Below are 14,832 nucleotides of genomic sequence, written 5' to 3'. Positions count from 1 at the left end.
TTCATTCAAGCCATTTTCTATTTAGATTTTAGATTCGAAGCCGGGTTGTAACAAACAAAGGTGCGAGTGATATATTGATATCCATACGGGTATGCACTTTGAGTGAGAGCGACGCGGATTACTAGTTACTAGAAATCTTTTCGTTATTGCCAAATAAATCTATCAATAATCAATTTGAAAATGAAAACAAAAAAGAGTCTTCTTTTTTGTTTACTTTACTCTTTTTCTTTTTATTAAACTTTCTATTTAATGATCCTGATATGAATCTAGAGCGTTATCAAGGTCATAATTTATGGGAACAACTAAATAAATAGAACAAAATAAAAAAAAAATAGCGGTAGGGATGGATATATCACAAAATTGGACTTTTTTTATTCTTCCCTAATTTTTTTGTTTGGCTTTTCAGGAAAACAAAATACAAAAAATGGGCATTTTAGCTTATGGCGGATCAGCGAATTATTGGGCCGAGCTGGATTTGAACCAGCGTAGACATATTGCCAACGAATTTACAGTCCGTCCCCATTAACCGCTCGGGCATCGACCCAGGAAGAATTAATTCTAGGTTTATTGATAATCCATGATCAACTTCCTTTCGTAGTACCCTACCCCCAGGGGAAGTTGAATCCCCGCTGCCTCCTTGAAAGAGAGGTGTCCTGAACCGCTAGACGATGGGGGCATACTTGCCTGACCAAGACCATACTATCCCCTGGATACCGAAGGCGTCCTTGGGGTGATCTCGTAGTTCCTACGGGGTGGAGACGATGGGGTTAGTCCATGGATTTTCCTTCCTTTTGCCGCATTTCGCTCAAAGGGTTGAAGGGAGATAGTGCATCAAGCTGTTCGCAAGGGCCAACTTGATCCTCTTCCCCAGGGATCCCAGATGGGGGAACCTAGGGGAGCCGCCGACTCCAACTACTGTCCATGTACGATCCATACTAGATCTAACCAACCGCCCATCCTACCTTTTCTACGTTCTTGACAGCCCATCTTTGTCTCAGTAGAGTCTTTCAGTGGCATGTTTCGGTCTCACAAGAGGTTTTTCAATCCATAATAAATATTTATCTTCTTTTTTTTAATATTTCTAACTTCGAACTTTCTTGATTCCCATCCAGATAAGAAGTTTCATAAACCGGTCTATTTTTATAGTATGTCTCTTTAAAACGAAAGTGGAGTTCGCCCTTTTTTTTTCTTTCCAATCGTTTCCGGATTATAACTTGAACCCCCTTTTTTCTGGACCCATCTCACATCGATGACTCGACCCCTCCCACCTATAGGTAATTTTAGACAGGTTTCCTTTGAAGTGGATACTTGATTCAGATTGGCTCTGGTTCGTTTGGAAAATATAGTTAGAGAAACTATATGCGGAGCAATTAGGCATAAATTGATACAGCTCTAACTCGATTATTTCCTAATAATTGCTGTACCTCACAAGTTACATTAATTTGTTGACCGGCGGTATCTTAACCCTTAACTACTAGGGCGTTGTAAATATTAGGCATCTTGCCCGGGGGAAAGGCTACTTTCACGCAATTCACAGGGTTCAACAAGCAATCGATATTTCACGATCAAGGGTCATATAACTATTGCATTGAAGGATCTTGAATTTGAACCACTTGACAGATATATGCTACGCCCAAAACCAAAAAACACCTCCAAATACCCGGATTTGTTATAGTCCCCCCTGTAATACTCCAACCGCCCCATGAATTGGAAGCTGTAGGTATTATTGCGGGGCAATCCATTAGAGAACTGGGAACGCAACTAACATTAAAAACTTTTCATACCGGCGGAGTATTTACAGGGGGTACTGCAGAACATGTCCGAGCCCCTTTTAATTGAAAAATAAAATTCAATGAGGATTTGGTTCATCCTATACGTACACGTCACGGGCATCCTGCGTATTTTCGTCGATTTTGCTCGGATCCACCTCTTCCTCCGAAAAGAGGGAAGAAGAAGTATTTTCTTCGGTCCCCTATTTCTGGTTAGCCCCTCCCCCCTCTTTCAATGCAATAGTTATATGTCATAGAATTTTTTAGCTTAGATACCATATGATTGGGTATCATATGAGTAATGAAGTAAACACTGGGCTTAAAAAGCAAGGTGTTTTGAACGGTGGGTCAGGCAGTAAGACTACAGTATTTGAAGCAGTTTCAGTAGCTCGAAATCTTCTACGTAAGAAGCCATGCTCGAAAAGATTCTTGATTGAGGAACGTGGAAGAGTTCATGTGTTGAATATCTAAAGTATTTGTATCCGTTGAATGCGATCCCTTTTCTCTTTATGACACTTTTTTTTTACTATCGTTGGTTAACCTTCTTTGTTTGCTACATTTGAAATAAATAAATATAAGGTACCCCTTTTGTCCCTACCTGACCATTTTCATGCATCTCATTATGTGGTTTATTTACATGATAAATAGTGAAATGACATACTTTAAACAAAAGAAATGTTAAGCATTACCTAGATGAGAATCTGAGAAATGCAGGTTACTTGTAAAACTTGAGGACGGGTACAGGGCCTAAAGAGAAAGTCAAGAGCTGAAGTAATGAATGCAGATCGTCACAAAAATCGTGACGAAAAAGGACATACGACAAACATGCTTGAGGCGCATAGCAAAATCATGTAGGCATAAAGACATTTAAGACAAACATGTGCATATCATGATAACATCATGCATGACATATACAGGTACTCCAGTAGGGCAAGACGATGTGATGATAGCTGTACTGAATCAAAGGAAAAGACACCTGAGTTCCACCAGATGACATCTTTTGGTATTTTGATGTTTTTATTTCTATTTCCAAAAATCAACTCATATTGCGAGAGGTGAATTGAGCCTTGGGACACGCTGAGGTATTTTCAATTTTTGTTTTTCAATTTATGTTTCAAAAAAATGAACTCATATTGCGAGAGGTGAGATGAGCCTCGGGACACGCTGAGGTATTTTCAATTTATGTTTCAAAAAAATCAACTCATATTGCGAGAGGTGAGTTGAGCCTCGGGACACGCTGAGGTATTTTCAATTTATGTTTAAAAAAAATCAACTCATATTGCGAGAGGTGAGTTGAGCCTCGGGACACGCTGAGGTATTTTCAATTTATGTTTCAAAAAAATCAACTCATATTGCGAGAAGTGAGTTGAGCCTTGGGATACGCTGAGGTAATTTCAATTTCTGTTTGTCAAAAATCAACTCATATTGAGAGAGGTGAGTTGAGTCTCGGGACACGCTGAGGTATTTTCAATTTATGTTTCAAAAAAATTAACTCATATTGCGAGAGGTGAGTTGAGCCTCGGGACACGCTGAGGTATTTTCAATTTATGTTTCAAAAAGATCAACTCATATTGCGAGAAGTGAGTTGAGCCTTGGGACACGCTGAGGTAATTTCAATTTTTGTTTGTCAAAAATCAACTCATATTGCGAGAGGTGAGTTGAGCCTCAGGGCACGCTGAGGTATTTTCAATTTCTACTTTTCAATTTCTGCTTTTCAAAAAATCAACTCATATCGCGAGAGGTGAATTGAGCCTCAGGACACGCTGAGGTATTTTCAATTTCTGTTTTTTCAATTTATATTTTTCAAAAATCAACTCATATTGCGAGAGGTGAGTTGAGCCTCGGGTCACATGTCGAGGTATTTTCAAAATCTGATTTTTAAATTAAGTTTCAAAAACCAACTCATATTGTGAGAGGTGAGTTGAGCATTGGTTCACGTGCTGAGCTATCTTCAATTTCTGTTTTTAATATCTGTTTTTAAAGAGTCAATTCATATTTCGAGAAATGAGTTGAGCTTAGGATCACATGCCGAGTAAAGAATAAAGATTGGAGCTAATTAAAGACACCAGATTTTGTCTCCTTGAAGTTGCAGTGGAACAGATTGAAGTTGCAAGTCTTATCTTTCTAAAGTTGCAGCGGAGCTGATCGAGGATATCAGATCTTACCTTTTTGAAGTTACAGAAGAAGAGACCACAAATCTTATCCCATTGAAGCGGTAGAAGAGCAAATTGAAGTTGTAAATCTTAAGAGAAGACTGAAGCCATAAATCTCATATCCATGAAGTTACATTGCATCAGATTGAAAACTACAAGTCAAATCTCTAAAGTTGCGGTGAGATAGATCAAAGCTATAAGACACAGTGCACTAGAATGAGGCTACCTAAAGAAGAGAAGCATCAAAGAAGTCAATACTCGGCAAAACCAGGCAAAATTGGTCTTTCTTTATGTCTTTGCTCTATTCTCGTTACACGACAATGGGCAAAGAGGGGCAGTTGTTGTAGGCCAATTTTGGCCAAATTTCAAACCCTTTTACAAATTTGACCCACCTTAGCCAACACCCCTAAACTACCAACCCATTACAATTAAACCCACAAAACCCAAACCCGTTTACAACATTTTAAGCCCAAACAACAAACCCATTTAAACCTAATTACCTAGCCCAAGCCTAAGTACCCTATTAGTCAAACTAGGGTTTCAAAAAAGCTGAAACCCTAGCCACCCTCTCCCCACTTGCCTCTGCCAAAGTCGGCCAACTGCCCTCTGAACCACCAGCTCTGCAGCACCGCCGTTCACCTGCAAAAGAAAAGACATTATGCATAAAATATTGAAAGCTTGTAAAAAATAGATCTATATAAGCCTAGAAATCAGTTTGTAAAAGGGATGATTTTTTTTCCTTTTCCCATTGAAATAAGGACGGACATTCAAGCAGAATAAGCCAAAAATCGAGAAACTGAAATACCAAGGATCAAAATCTAAAAGCTAAAAGTAATTTTATCATTTTTTTATCTATTTTTTATTTTGAATCTATTTAATCTCATATATATATATATATTATAAACACATAAAAAACAAATAAAAAAACCGGCGACGGCGACGGCGCAACGAACGGCGGTGGCCCGGTGACCGGGATTCCACTAGAGGGGGTGAAGGCTTGAGAGGATTTTTAAAGGAGGGTTTCAGTTTTTTTCTAAGAAAGGAAGGAAATGAATTTTTTTCAAAAAAACTTGACTTTATAGCATGGCAAAACGGCACCGTTTTGTGCCCAAGGGATAGACGCTTAAACGGCGTCGTTTCACGCCAAACCCACGCAGGTGACCTGACCCACTAGAAGGATCCGCGCGTTTTTTGTTATTGGGGTAATTGCGCATGCGGCCCTTCCGCATTTTTATTATGTTTTAATCTAGTCATTTCCTGTTTTTTAATTCTGTCTTTTAATTTTAACTCCGCTTCAATTTGGTCCTTTGACCATTTGGGGAAGGGATATTGGAGCGACGTCGTTTCAGGGATAAGGCATATTTGCACAACCGATCCCTCCATTTCATTCGCGCGTTCTATTTGGTCCTCTTCCTTATTTTTATTTTAAATTGGCCCTAAACTTTTGCCTTAGTTTAATTTAACCCCTTTTTAGTTATTCTTACTATTTTATGATTAAAATTAATTGATTATTATTATTATTAATATTAGTGTATAATGTTATTATATATGTATATATTTAATGTATATATGTGTATATATTTATGTAGTATTATCAATAATTGTCTTGTAACATTATATTTATCTCTAATAAGCATATATTATGTGTATATTTTAATACTATATTATATATATTTTTATATATGTTAGGTACATATGTCTCCTAATATTTTATATATATATTATTATGTATATATTTTAATGTCATTAGTTATATGTCTTTTATGTTGTTTTATATATATATTTCTAATACTATATATTAGATACTTCTAATACCATTACTATTTATATATGTACATACTTATGTATTGTATTATAGTTTATTTTATTGCCAATGTATGTATATACTGTTACTTTATATCTATTTATGTATCATTATTAATGGTTTTCACTATTATTACTATTCCTAGCATATATATTGCGTATATATTCTTAAATACTATTATATATATATTTTAATACCATATTATGTGTATATTATTATTATATTTATTTTTATTCTTATTATATTTATTATTGATATTAGTACATATATTTTGTTATACGTATATCTATATACTTTTTATATAGTATTATTCTCATATATCATTATATTGATTATTATACTTATTATTTTCACTATTGTCATTTATTATTTTATTTTAATATTATTATGTATTATTTGGTGTACATACATCTTTTATTATTACTATTATTATTATCATTATTAATATATGTCTATTATATATGTATATATCTTTAATATATATATATGTACATATTTATTATTAATATGTATTTTCTTTCTTATGTTTTTTATTATTTCTAATGTATTGTATATGTTCATTTTTATATATATTATATATACATCTATTATGTATATGCTTTAATATTATTATTATGTATACACTTTTCATTTGTATTATTACATATATTTTAATATATATACCTAGCATTATTAGTATAGTTTTTTTAATATTAAGTTTACGTCACCTTACTTATTATTTTTATATGTTTATATATATGTTCGTTCTTATTTCGTGTTTAGTAATATTGTCATCATGTTTAATATCGCATACGTTGTTATTGTTTTAATATTGTTATCGTAGTTATTATTTGTTTCGACGTATTTCTAACTTTGTTATGTTTTGTTACCTCCCATTTTTGTATCATCTCGCTGTTCACCGCTTTAAAGATTTTTATTCATGTTCTTTTTTTTAATAAATAAGACAATGTACCGATTTAACATTAAGCCATCGATTTCATCGCTATGTTGGGTGAAATTCGTCGGCTCGTGTTAAAGACGGAACACCCTTCAAAAAATATCGAAAACTAAAAATTCTTATTTTTCAATTGAATCACGATTAAATGTCAAATTGAATTCGTACTTTTGAAAATCAAGACAACACGTTGTTTAATAAAGGTACCAATTTTAGGCGTCGCGAGGGTGCTAATACCTTCCTCGTGCGTAACCGACTCCCGAACCCTATTTTTTCTCTGGCTTTTGACGTAAACCTAAACTCGGCCTTCTTTTGGTTTAAAAAAATAAATTTTCTTGTAAAGAGGATTTATTAGGTGTCTGATCACACCTAGGAAAAAGGATCGGTGGTGACTCCCCTTTTTTAAATAAAATCAAAAGTCGATTTTTAAATTTTCAATAAATCGCCTCAACTAGCGACCAAAACAAAAATTTTACATCGCTACACAGGTGTCAGAGGCATGCAACGCGCGTGGAGGTAGCAGACAATGGTGGCATGCGGCGGCTGAAGCTTGGGGACAGAGGGAGGAGCGACTAGGGTTCCATTTTTTTGGAAATGTTGTTGGGTTAGGGTTAAATCTGTTTTGGGCTTGTAACTGAGTAATGAGCTAGGTTTAATTTGAGTTTGGTTTTAATTTTCTAATGGATTTTTATTATTTAGACTTTTAAATTTGTTTATTTGAGATTTAGTTATCTGGGCCAAAATTAACTATTACAATAACTATCTCAAATAACAGTTATTCTAAACAACAACTATTATAAATAATAATTATTGCTTTAGAAGAGATATAAAATTGAAATCACTCAAATAAAACGTTTCACGAAAAACCTGAAATAATATTTCTAAAAAAAATTTGAAAACACCCAGCTATAAAATTGCACTTACTTTAAAAAAATCTTTAAAATATATATTTGACGGAATTTAAGAATTTGAAGGAAAAAAAAAGGTAAAAGTTGCCGTGAATCCTTGACACAGCCAAAAAAGTCACCACAATGCACATGTTTCGACAAATGTCGGCATTAATTTCAATGAGTGTGGCAACAAATTTCATACGTTGGTTTAATCAAAATTGGAGGCTCAAATTTTTGTTTGTTATAAATATCACAAAACATGGACCTACCTCCATTGAAATCAATTTTCATAAACTAATTGTTGTTGATCAAGTCATGAAGCTTTTCACTAAGGCTGAATTTATAAGTAAGGCTATGCAAGCAAGAACTAATTCTGTTATTCCCGTCACTTGATAAATGTTACTGCCACACATAATTTGATCCAGTTTAGAACTTTTTCATTGACTGTGGATTGGCATGTAAAGCTATGCAAATACTAAGTAATATTAGGATGAGTTTGGATGGGCGATGCGTTTACTTACGGTTAGTGTAAAAACAGTGGTGGCGGTGAGATTAGATAATGTAACGATACTGTAGCGTAAAACAAAAAGTAAGCTAAACGCACCGCACCGCACCGCCGCCCCAAACAAAGCCTTAGTATACTCGTCCCTCTTTATAATAGATTTATTTGTCTATTAAAATTTTATTTTTTATCTGTTTATCTGTTATAGAGAAATAACTATAATTTCATTTTAAATTTAGGACACTGTTATAAAGAACTAATTTATTAAGAAATATATTTTATAATTATGGTTGTTATTGTTATAATAAAATATAAAATATCGGCTTTGCAAGAAATCTAGATGCTATAACAAAAAACTATTATAGAGAGTAGATGTTATATATAGAGAGCACGGATTGTATATGTTTTTCACATGCATGTGTTGATATGTATGTTGCCAAATATAATTGCCAATAAGTACGGAGAGGGGAGGATAGGCAATCAAAACTAACATTTTTTTTTGTCTGTTGATAATTGTCATATAATTAGATTAAATTAGTGCACACTAATTGTCATTGATTGCGTCAAGAATTTCTTTATTAAAGGTGAATGGACACGTTACGCAAGTAAAAATAATATTTATTTGATTTAATATTTATAATTTATAAATAATATTATTTTATATTGATATATTGCATACCTTAATAATTATATTAATTTAATATAAAAATAAATATATATTCATTTATTTAACTATATATAATTAAAATTAAATTAAAATTTTATACATATATATATAAACTATAATTCAAATTTTGTATATATAATTAAAATTAAATAAAAATTTATTTATAAAATATTTATCCTTTGAATTTTGTTTTCACCAGTGCACACGTTCATTACACGTTGTTATATTCATGAGAAATAAACTCTAATATTTTTTTTTCATAAAATCAAATATTTTAAAATGTCTTTGTTGAAATTAGTGAATATGAATAGTCATGATTTCTTTTCCAACAAATTCTACTCATGTGAGGAAAATCAAAGGTTTAGGGAACACCGACGAAGTAAAAGATTTCTGCTCCTTAATACTTTTCCGTTTTGAGGGGCCAAGTTCGTATCTATCCCCCACTAGCACTGCCGCTATGTGTCCCTCTTGTAAAACGTAATACCTTTGACCGCTGCAGTGCACCTCTCAATACGTAATCTCATGCAAAAACAAAATTTTGACTATTCAACCGCTTCAAGTGTTAATATAAAACTTACGTACCATAGTCACTACGATGGAATTTAGAAACCGTGCATATAATTGTCTATTATGAGCTGCGTACAAAAGTACTTAGATAATATTCTCGTAAATTATTTATTTATTTGATTAAACGTAATATTTATTTAATAAAATAATTATTTTATTTCTATTATTTATTTTTTTAATAGTTATTTTTTGGTATTACCAAAGAATAATTATTTCATACAACATTAAATAAAAAATTTTAATTTTCAAATTAATCTTTTAAAACGTGGACTTAAAAAATATAAAAATAAAATATTTAAATATTTAAATATAATTTAATATAAAAAATTATATTAAAAAATTATTAAATTATATTTAATAATAATATTATTAAAATTTAATAACAATAACAATAATATTTACCTAAAAAAAATCTGCTAAGGGTATTCGGTCATTTCAAATTTTTTTCTTCCGCTATAACAACATCATTCTATTTAATCAAACATAATAATACTATTATAGTCTATTCTATTCTATTCAACTAAAAAGTTAAATTACTGATTATAACTCTATTTCATTATAATTCTATTTTATTACAGTGAACCAAACTAGTGTTAAGAATTTATGCTTTTTATATTTGTGAACTCAGCCGGCCGAACTCTCATTAAGCAGTTCATACTCAAGTTTTGCATTATTATATAATCAAGTAATTTTTTAATTGATGTAATTTGAATAATCAACCACTTGATCTGCTTCTTCCTTATATTTGTTTTCCTTTTGTTTTTATTATTCAACCACTTCATGTGCTATGCTCGGATAATCAAATTAAAAAAATTGGGAAGTTGAAAGAGATGTTAATTTACAGGCTATAGATAGACCTAAATCCCTATGTAAAGAGAACCAAGTTAATTTACAGAATCATTTAGTTCAAGGAAACATTTCCTTAGAGTATTAAAAAAGGTTACCAACATGAGTGTTGACGCTAAGATTGAGTTTCCAGTCATTGAGTTCCGTTCGTCGGATTTGGAGCGAGGAACCAATGGGTGGTACCGATTGTGCAAGAAAGTTCGAGAGGCTTGTGAGATTTTCGGTTGTTTTGAGGTGGTATATGACACGATTTCGACGGAAGTTCGAGAGGAGATGTTTAGGTTGATGAAAGAACTAGTTGAGGTCCCAGTGGAGAGGAAACAAAAGAACACTAGTCCCCTGCCTTACCATGGCTGGGTTGGACCATGCGCTCAAGTTTCTTTGTTGTATGAAGGCTTTGGACTTGGAGATGTCTCCAACTATGATTCTGTTAAAAACTTTGCTCAACTTATGTGGCCCGAAGGTCACCCACGCTTTTGGTAACAACAATTCTTTGACTTTTCTAATTTCACAGGTTGGCTTGGTTTTAATAATTTCTAGTTTAAGTTGAGTGAGTTCTGAGTTATTTGCTTTTTGTAGTTAAATTTACATATCTATTTTTATTTATTAAAATAGATGTCTAGGAAACGCTAATAGATTATATGTATTGATATTATATGAATAACCAGGTTAAATTTTAGGCTGTCAACTAAATCAGAATAGAGTGACTAAAGACTTAATGTCAAGTCTGGCTTTGACTCTGACTCTTACTCTATTATGGTATTTGATATTTGAATAACCCTTAACACCAACAACTTAAAAAAAATAAAAAATCATGGGTTTGCATGTTATTATCTTTTTCACATAACATATTTGGATAGAATTATAAATTTTTTCACATAACCTATTTGTATTCTGAATTCATAAAATAATTAGAATTATAAATTTGGAACATTACAAAATCCCGAATCTAACAAAACATGTTCACTATTTGATCTTTTGTACCAGTGACACTATACATACCATTGGAACACAATTGGAGGTGCTAAACAAGTTAATCTTGTTAATGATAATTGATAGTTATGGATTAGCAGAGGACTCACTGAAGATAAACTACACAACGTCAATGCGGATGATGAAATACATGACTCCTCCACCGGGGGAGTATGAGATAGGACTCTTTCCTCATACTGATAAACCGGTCAGCACAATAATTTGTGAAGATCAAATTCCAGGATTGGAAATTGAGGTCAATGATGGTCGATGGATCAGACTGACTAATTTATCTCCTTCTTCTTTTGTCTTCATGGTTGGAGATCCTCTCAAGGTATGTTTATATATATGGTTAATATTCAAATTTTAATTTATTAAAACATTAATTTGCCTCATCTTTATTAATAAAATATAAAATATAAGTACAAATTGTTAAAATATGAATTACATAAAAAATCATAAAACTTAATTATTTTTTAGTTTTTTTTGTGTTGTTTGAGATTTTGAAAAAATATATATTCTTTTAATGAATTTGATTGTTACTATTTTTCCTCAAAAACCATTATATATTCTTGAGCTTTCCCTTTTCCTTAATATTTTCTTTAACTATTTAGTCGAAAAGAATTCACTTTTCACAATCATTGACTTTGTTTTTTTGGTTGTTTGTGCGTTAAAACTATTATCCTTTTATTTATGTATTGAGAAATAACTATAAATAATTCTAAATATTGTGTAAAAAAAGAGTACAAGACTCCAAATCATGCAACCAAATCAAACACCAAAATAAGGGTAACAAGACTCCAAAAAAGGAAAACTTAGGCCGCAATGGTAGACCCCAAGTCCCCATCATACCAAAACACACCTCATTAGCCCCGCATAAATCCATAAACATTGCCACGAATCCATAAAATAACAACAACCCAAGCAAGAAATCATAAGTCAAAGTGATGTCAACAATTACCATAAAATATTTATTGACGTTTTTATATTAAATTTCAAGTTCAAATTTTGAATAACTTGTTTACCATGCTTATAATATAGATGTGAATACTTATCGATATTGATTTTGAAAATTGAAGGCATGGAGTAATGGGAGATTGAAATCAACGAATCACAGAGTGATGATGAGTGGAAATAAAGATCGTTTTTCTATAGCAGCTTTTATCATGCCAAATGAGGGTACCATAATCAAGACACCCAAAGAGTTTATAGATAAGGAACATCCTCAACTTTTCAAGGACTTTGATTTCATGAAATTCTTCTTTTTTGCCTTTTCAAACCCAGCAAGGCACATTGATAATGGCCAGCTGCTCTATGACTTTGCTGCCCTCTCACCACCAGTTTCCAATGCCCACATGGAAAAGTAAAATCCCAGTTACAAATAATAAATTGAGTCCTATACTCAAGATCTGCATTCTGGTACTGTATTACTATGTTATGGTTATTTATAATTGTGTGATTGTATCCAGATGATCTGCACTCTCGTATTGTATTACTATGTTACGGTTATTTATGTGATTTGCTAAAGGTTACTAAATTTATTGTGTAATTGAGTTCGCTGATTTGTCTTTTTAACTTTTAAATAAATAAATAATAATTAAAGAGTCCAAAAAACTGTTGCTTGTATGAAAATCTTCTAGCTGACTTTCTTTAATTGCCTACATCATTTTGGGTTAATTCCATTTTTGGTCTCATATTGAACCAAAACTATTCTAAACTAAATAGGAATTTTTGGTAGCACAATTTCTTGAAATATAATATTATTTATCTCAATAAAAAAATATTATGTAGAAAAAGAATTATTCTAAACAAAAAGATCTTATGCAAGAAGGGTTTAGTAAAAATAAATAAGTAAATAAAACAATTATATACTTGTAAAAATTAAAATTCATGTTATGTAGAAAAAGAAAAAAATATTAAATTTCCACCGCCCCCTTGATTAGTTTTTGTTTTGATAAGAGAAGAGAAAGAACAGAAAATTTCATGTATAAAAGTAAGTATATTATAGAAAAATATGACAATTTTTCTCTTAAAAAATTGAAAATGGTATGCTAGAAGGTTTCTCTAAAAATTTTAAAACAACAAGCTTTAAATTAATAATAATAATAATACCACAAATTGCTCTAAAAAATTAAGATAAACAAGTTATAATAATTTGGAACATCATGTCTTGCTTTTCCCTAAAAATTTGGGAATGATAAGCTAGCGATTTTCTCGTAAAATTTGGTAATAATAGTTGGTAGTGCTTGGGTAAAAAAAGTGAGAATAACTAAGAAAAATAACTAGATATAATGTTTTTGGAATAATATATGGTGACATTTCCCTAAAAAAAACGTGGGAACATCTAAGTGAAGCGTTTCCGAAATAATTTACAATACTGTTTTTTGGAAAAAGTGGAAACACCCAAATAGACTGTTTCTCAAATAACTTGTAATAGTGTTTCTTTAAAAAAGTGGTAACACCCCAGAATAATGAGAAATTATTTTATGTATTTTTTCTATCATATCATTTATGGTCACTTTCTAATTATTTAATGATATTTCAGTAAAATTTTCTATATTATTTATACATAATTTTGATAATTTTTTTACCCTAAACCCGAATCAAAATTTGGGTTTGAGTTTAGGGTTAGTATTTGGGGTTCAAGGTTTGAGTTCAATATTTAAATTTGAGGTTTAAGGTTCAAGATTTGAGATTTAGGATTTAGAATTCAGGATTCAAGGTTCAAGATTCTAAGTAAAAAAATTACCAAAATTATGTGTAAATAACATTAAAAAAATTAAAAAGGGACCATAAATAATGTATTAAGAATGATCTATAAAATAATTTCACCTGAAAAAACTAGTGTTTAAAAAAAAAAAGAAAAGCAATTTTTCAGTTGTATTCCTAGAAAATATAAAATTGCACTTGCTTTAAAAAAATCTTTAAAATATATATTAATGGAATTTAAAAAGAATAAAAAGGGTAAAAGTTGCGGTACGGAACGAACAAAATTGGGGATTGCTTGATTCAATTTTTTAAATTAATAAACGAAACAAATATTATAAAGTTTATATACATGATAAGTAAATATTGAACATAAATATTTTGGTTTATAATAAACAATTTTTTTTAAAAAAATTGGGAATAGTAATTCATTACTATTCCTTAAAAATTTTGGAATAGCAAGCTTAAATTTTGGGAATAATTGATTTTATATTTCCCTAATTTTTTTTTCCTCAGTCAATAGATTACAAAATAAGATATTGGGAATTACTTTTGGATCGGTTATCATTAATTTTGGATCCAAAATTAAGATTACAAAATAATTGATTTTGAATCTCATTTGCATTTATTTATCTTTTTAATATTTTTTCTTTATTTTATGCATTTTTAGATAACTAAATTTAATTTAGATATTTTCGAATTTAAAATAGGTGCATAGAAGCTTGAGGCTCGGGTTTTGAGACCGGAAGATTAGATGAAGAACCAAGGCAAATCATAGCTGAAAATGAGGAGTTTGGAATAACTTTCATAAAATATTTATTGATGTAAATTTTAGATCTTGGTTTACAGATTCATAACGTTTAAAGTTCTTTTATGAAAAAAAACTGAATTGTAGAAAAGAAGGAAAAGAAGAGTTTTCAATTGATGCAGTCGGTGTGAGCCATACAACATCGATTTAACAGCCAAGTGAATAAAAGAAAACTTTCAAATAATTTAAAAACTATTTTATAATTTTTTTTAAA

General features: G+C 31.1%; 1 protein-coding gene and 1 non-coding gene across 2 annotated transcripts; one reads left to right on the top strand and one right to left on the bottom strand.

The window, feature by feature from the left end:
* Window positions 1-460: 460 nt before the first annotated feature.
* Window positions 461-544, bottom strand: TRNAY-GUA (transfer RNA tyrosine (anticodon GUA)). Its single transcript has one exon. It is a non-coding gene; the product is annotated as a tRNA-Tyr (tRNA).
* Window positions 545-10,147: 9,603 nt separating this feature from the next.
* Window positions 10,148-12,711, top strand: LOC107938601 (probable 2-oxoglutarate-dependent dioxygenase AOP1). The gene is made up of 3 exons (XM_016871822.2): window positions 10,148-10,611; window positions 11,120-11,438; window positions 12,184-12,711. The coding sequence occupies exons 1-3, from the start codon at window positions 10,235-10,237 to the stop codon at window positions 12,469-12,471; spliced, it is 984 nt and encodes a 327-aa protein (XP_016727311.1). The 5' UTR covers window positions 10,148-10,234; the 3' UTR covers window positions 12,472-12,711.
* Window positions 12,712-14,832: the final 2,121 nt, after the last annotated feature.

This window comes from Gossypium hirsutum, chromosome A13 (assembly GCF_007990345.1).
Source record: "Gossypium hirsutum isolate 1008001.06 chromosome A13, Gossypium_hirsutum_v2.1, whole genome shotgun sequence".
Lineage (NCBI taxonomy): Eukaryota > Viridiplantae > Streptophyta > Magnoliopsida > Malvales > Malvaceae > Gossypium > Gossypium hirsutum.
The sequence above is the reverse complement of the archived record's forward strand: the minus strand, read 5'-3'. Positions and strand labels throughout refer to the sequence as shown.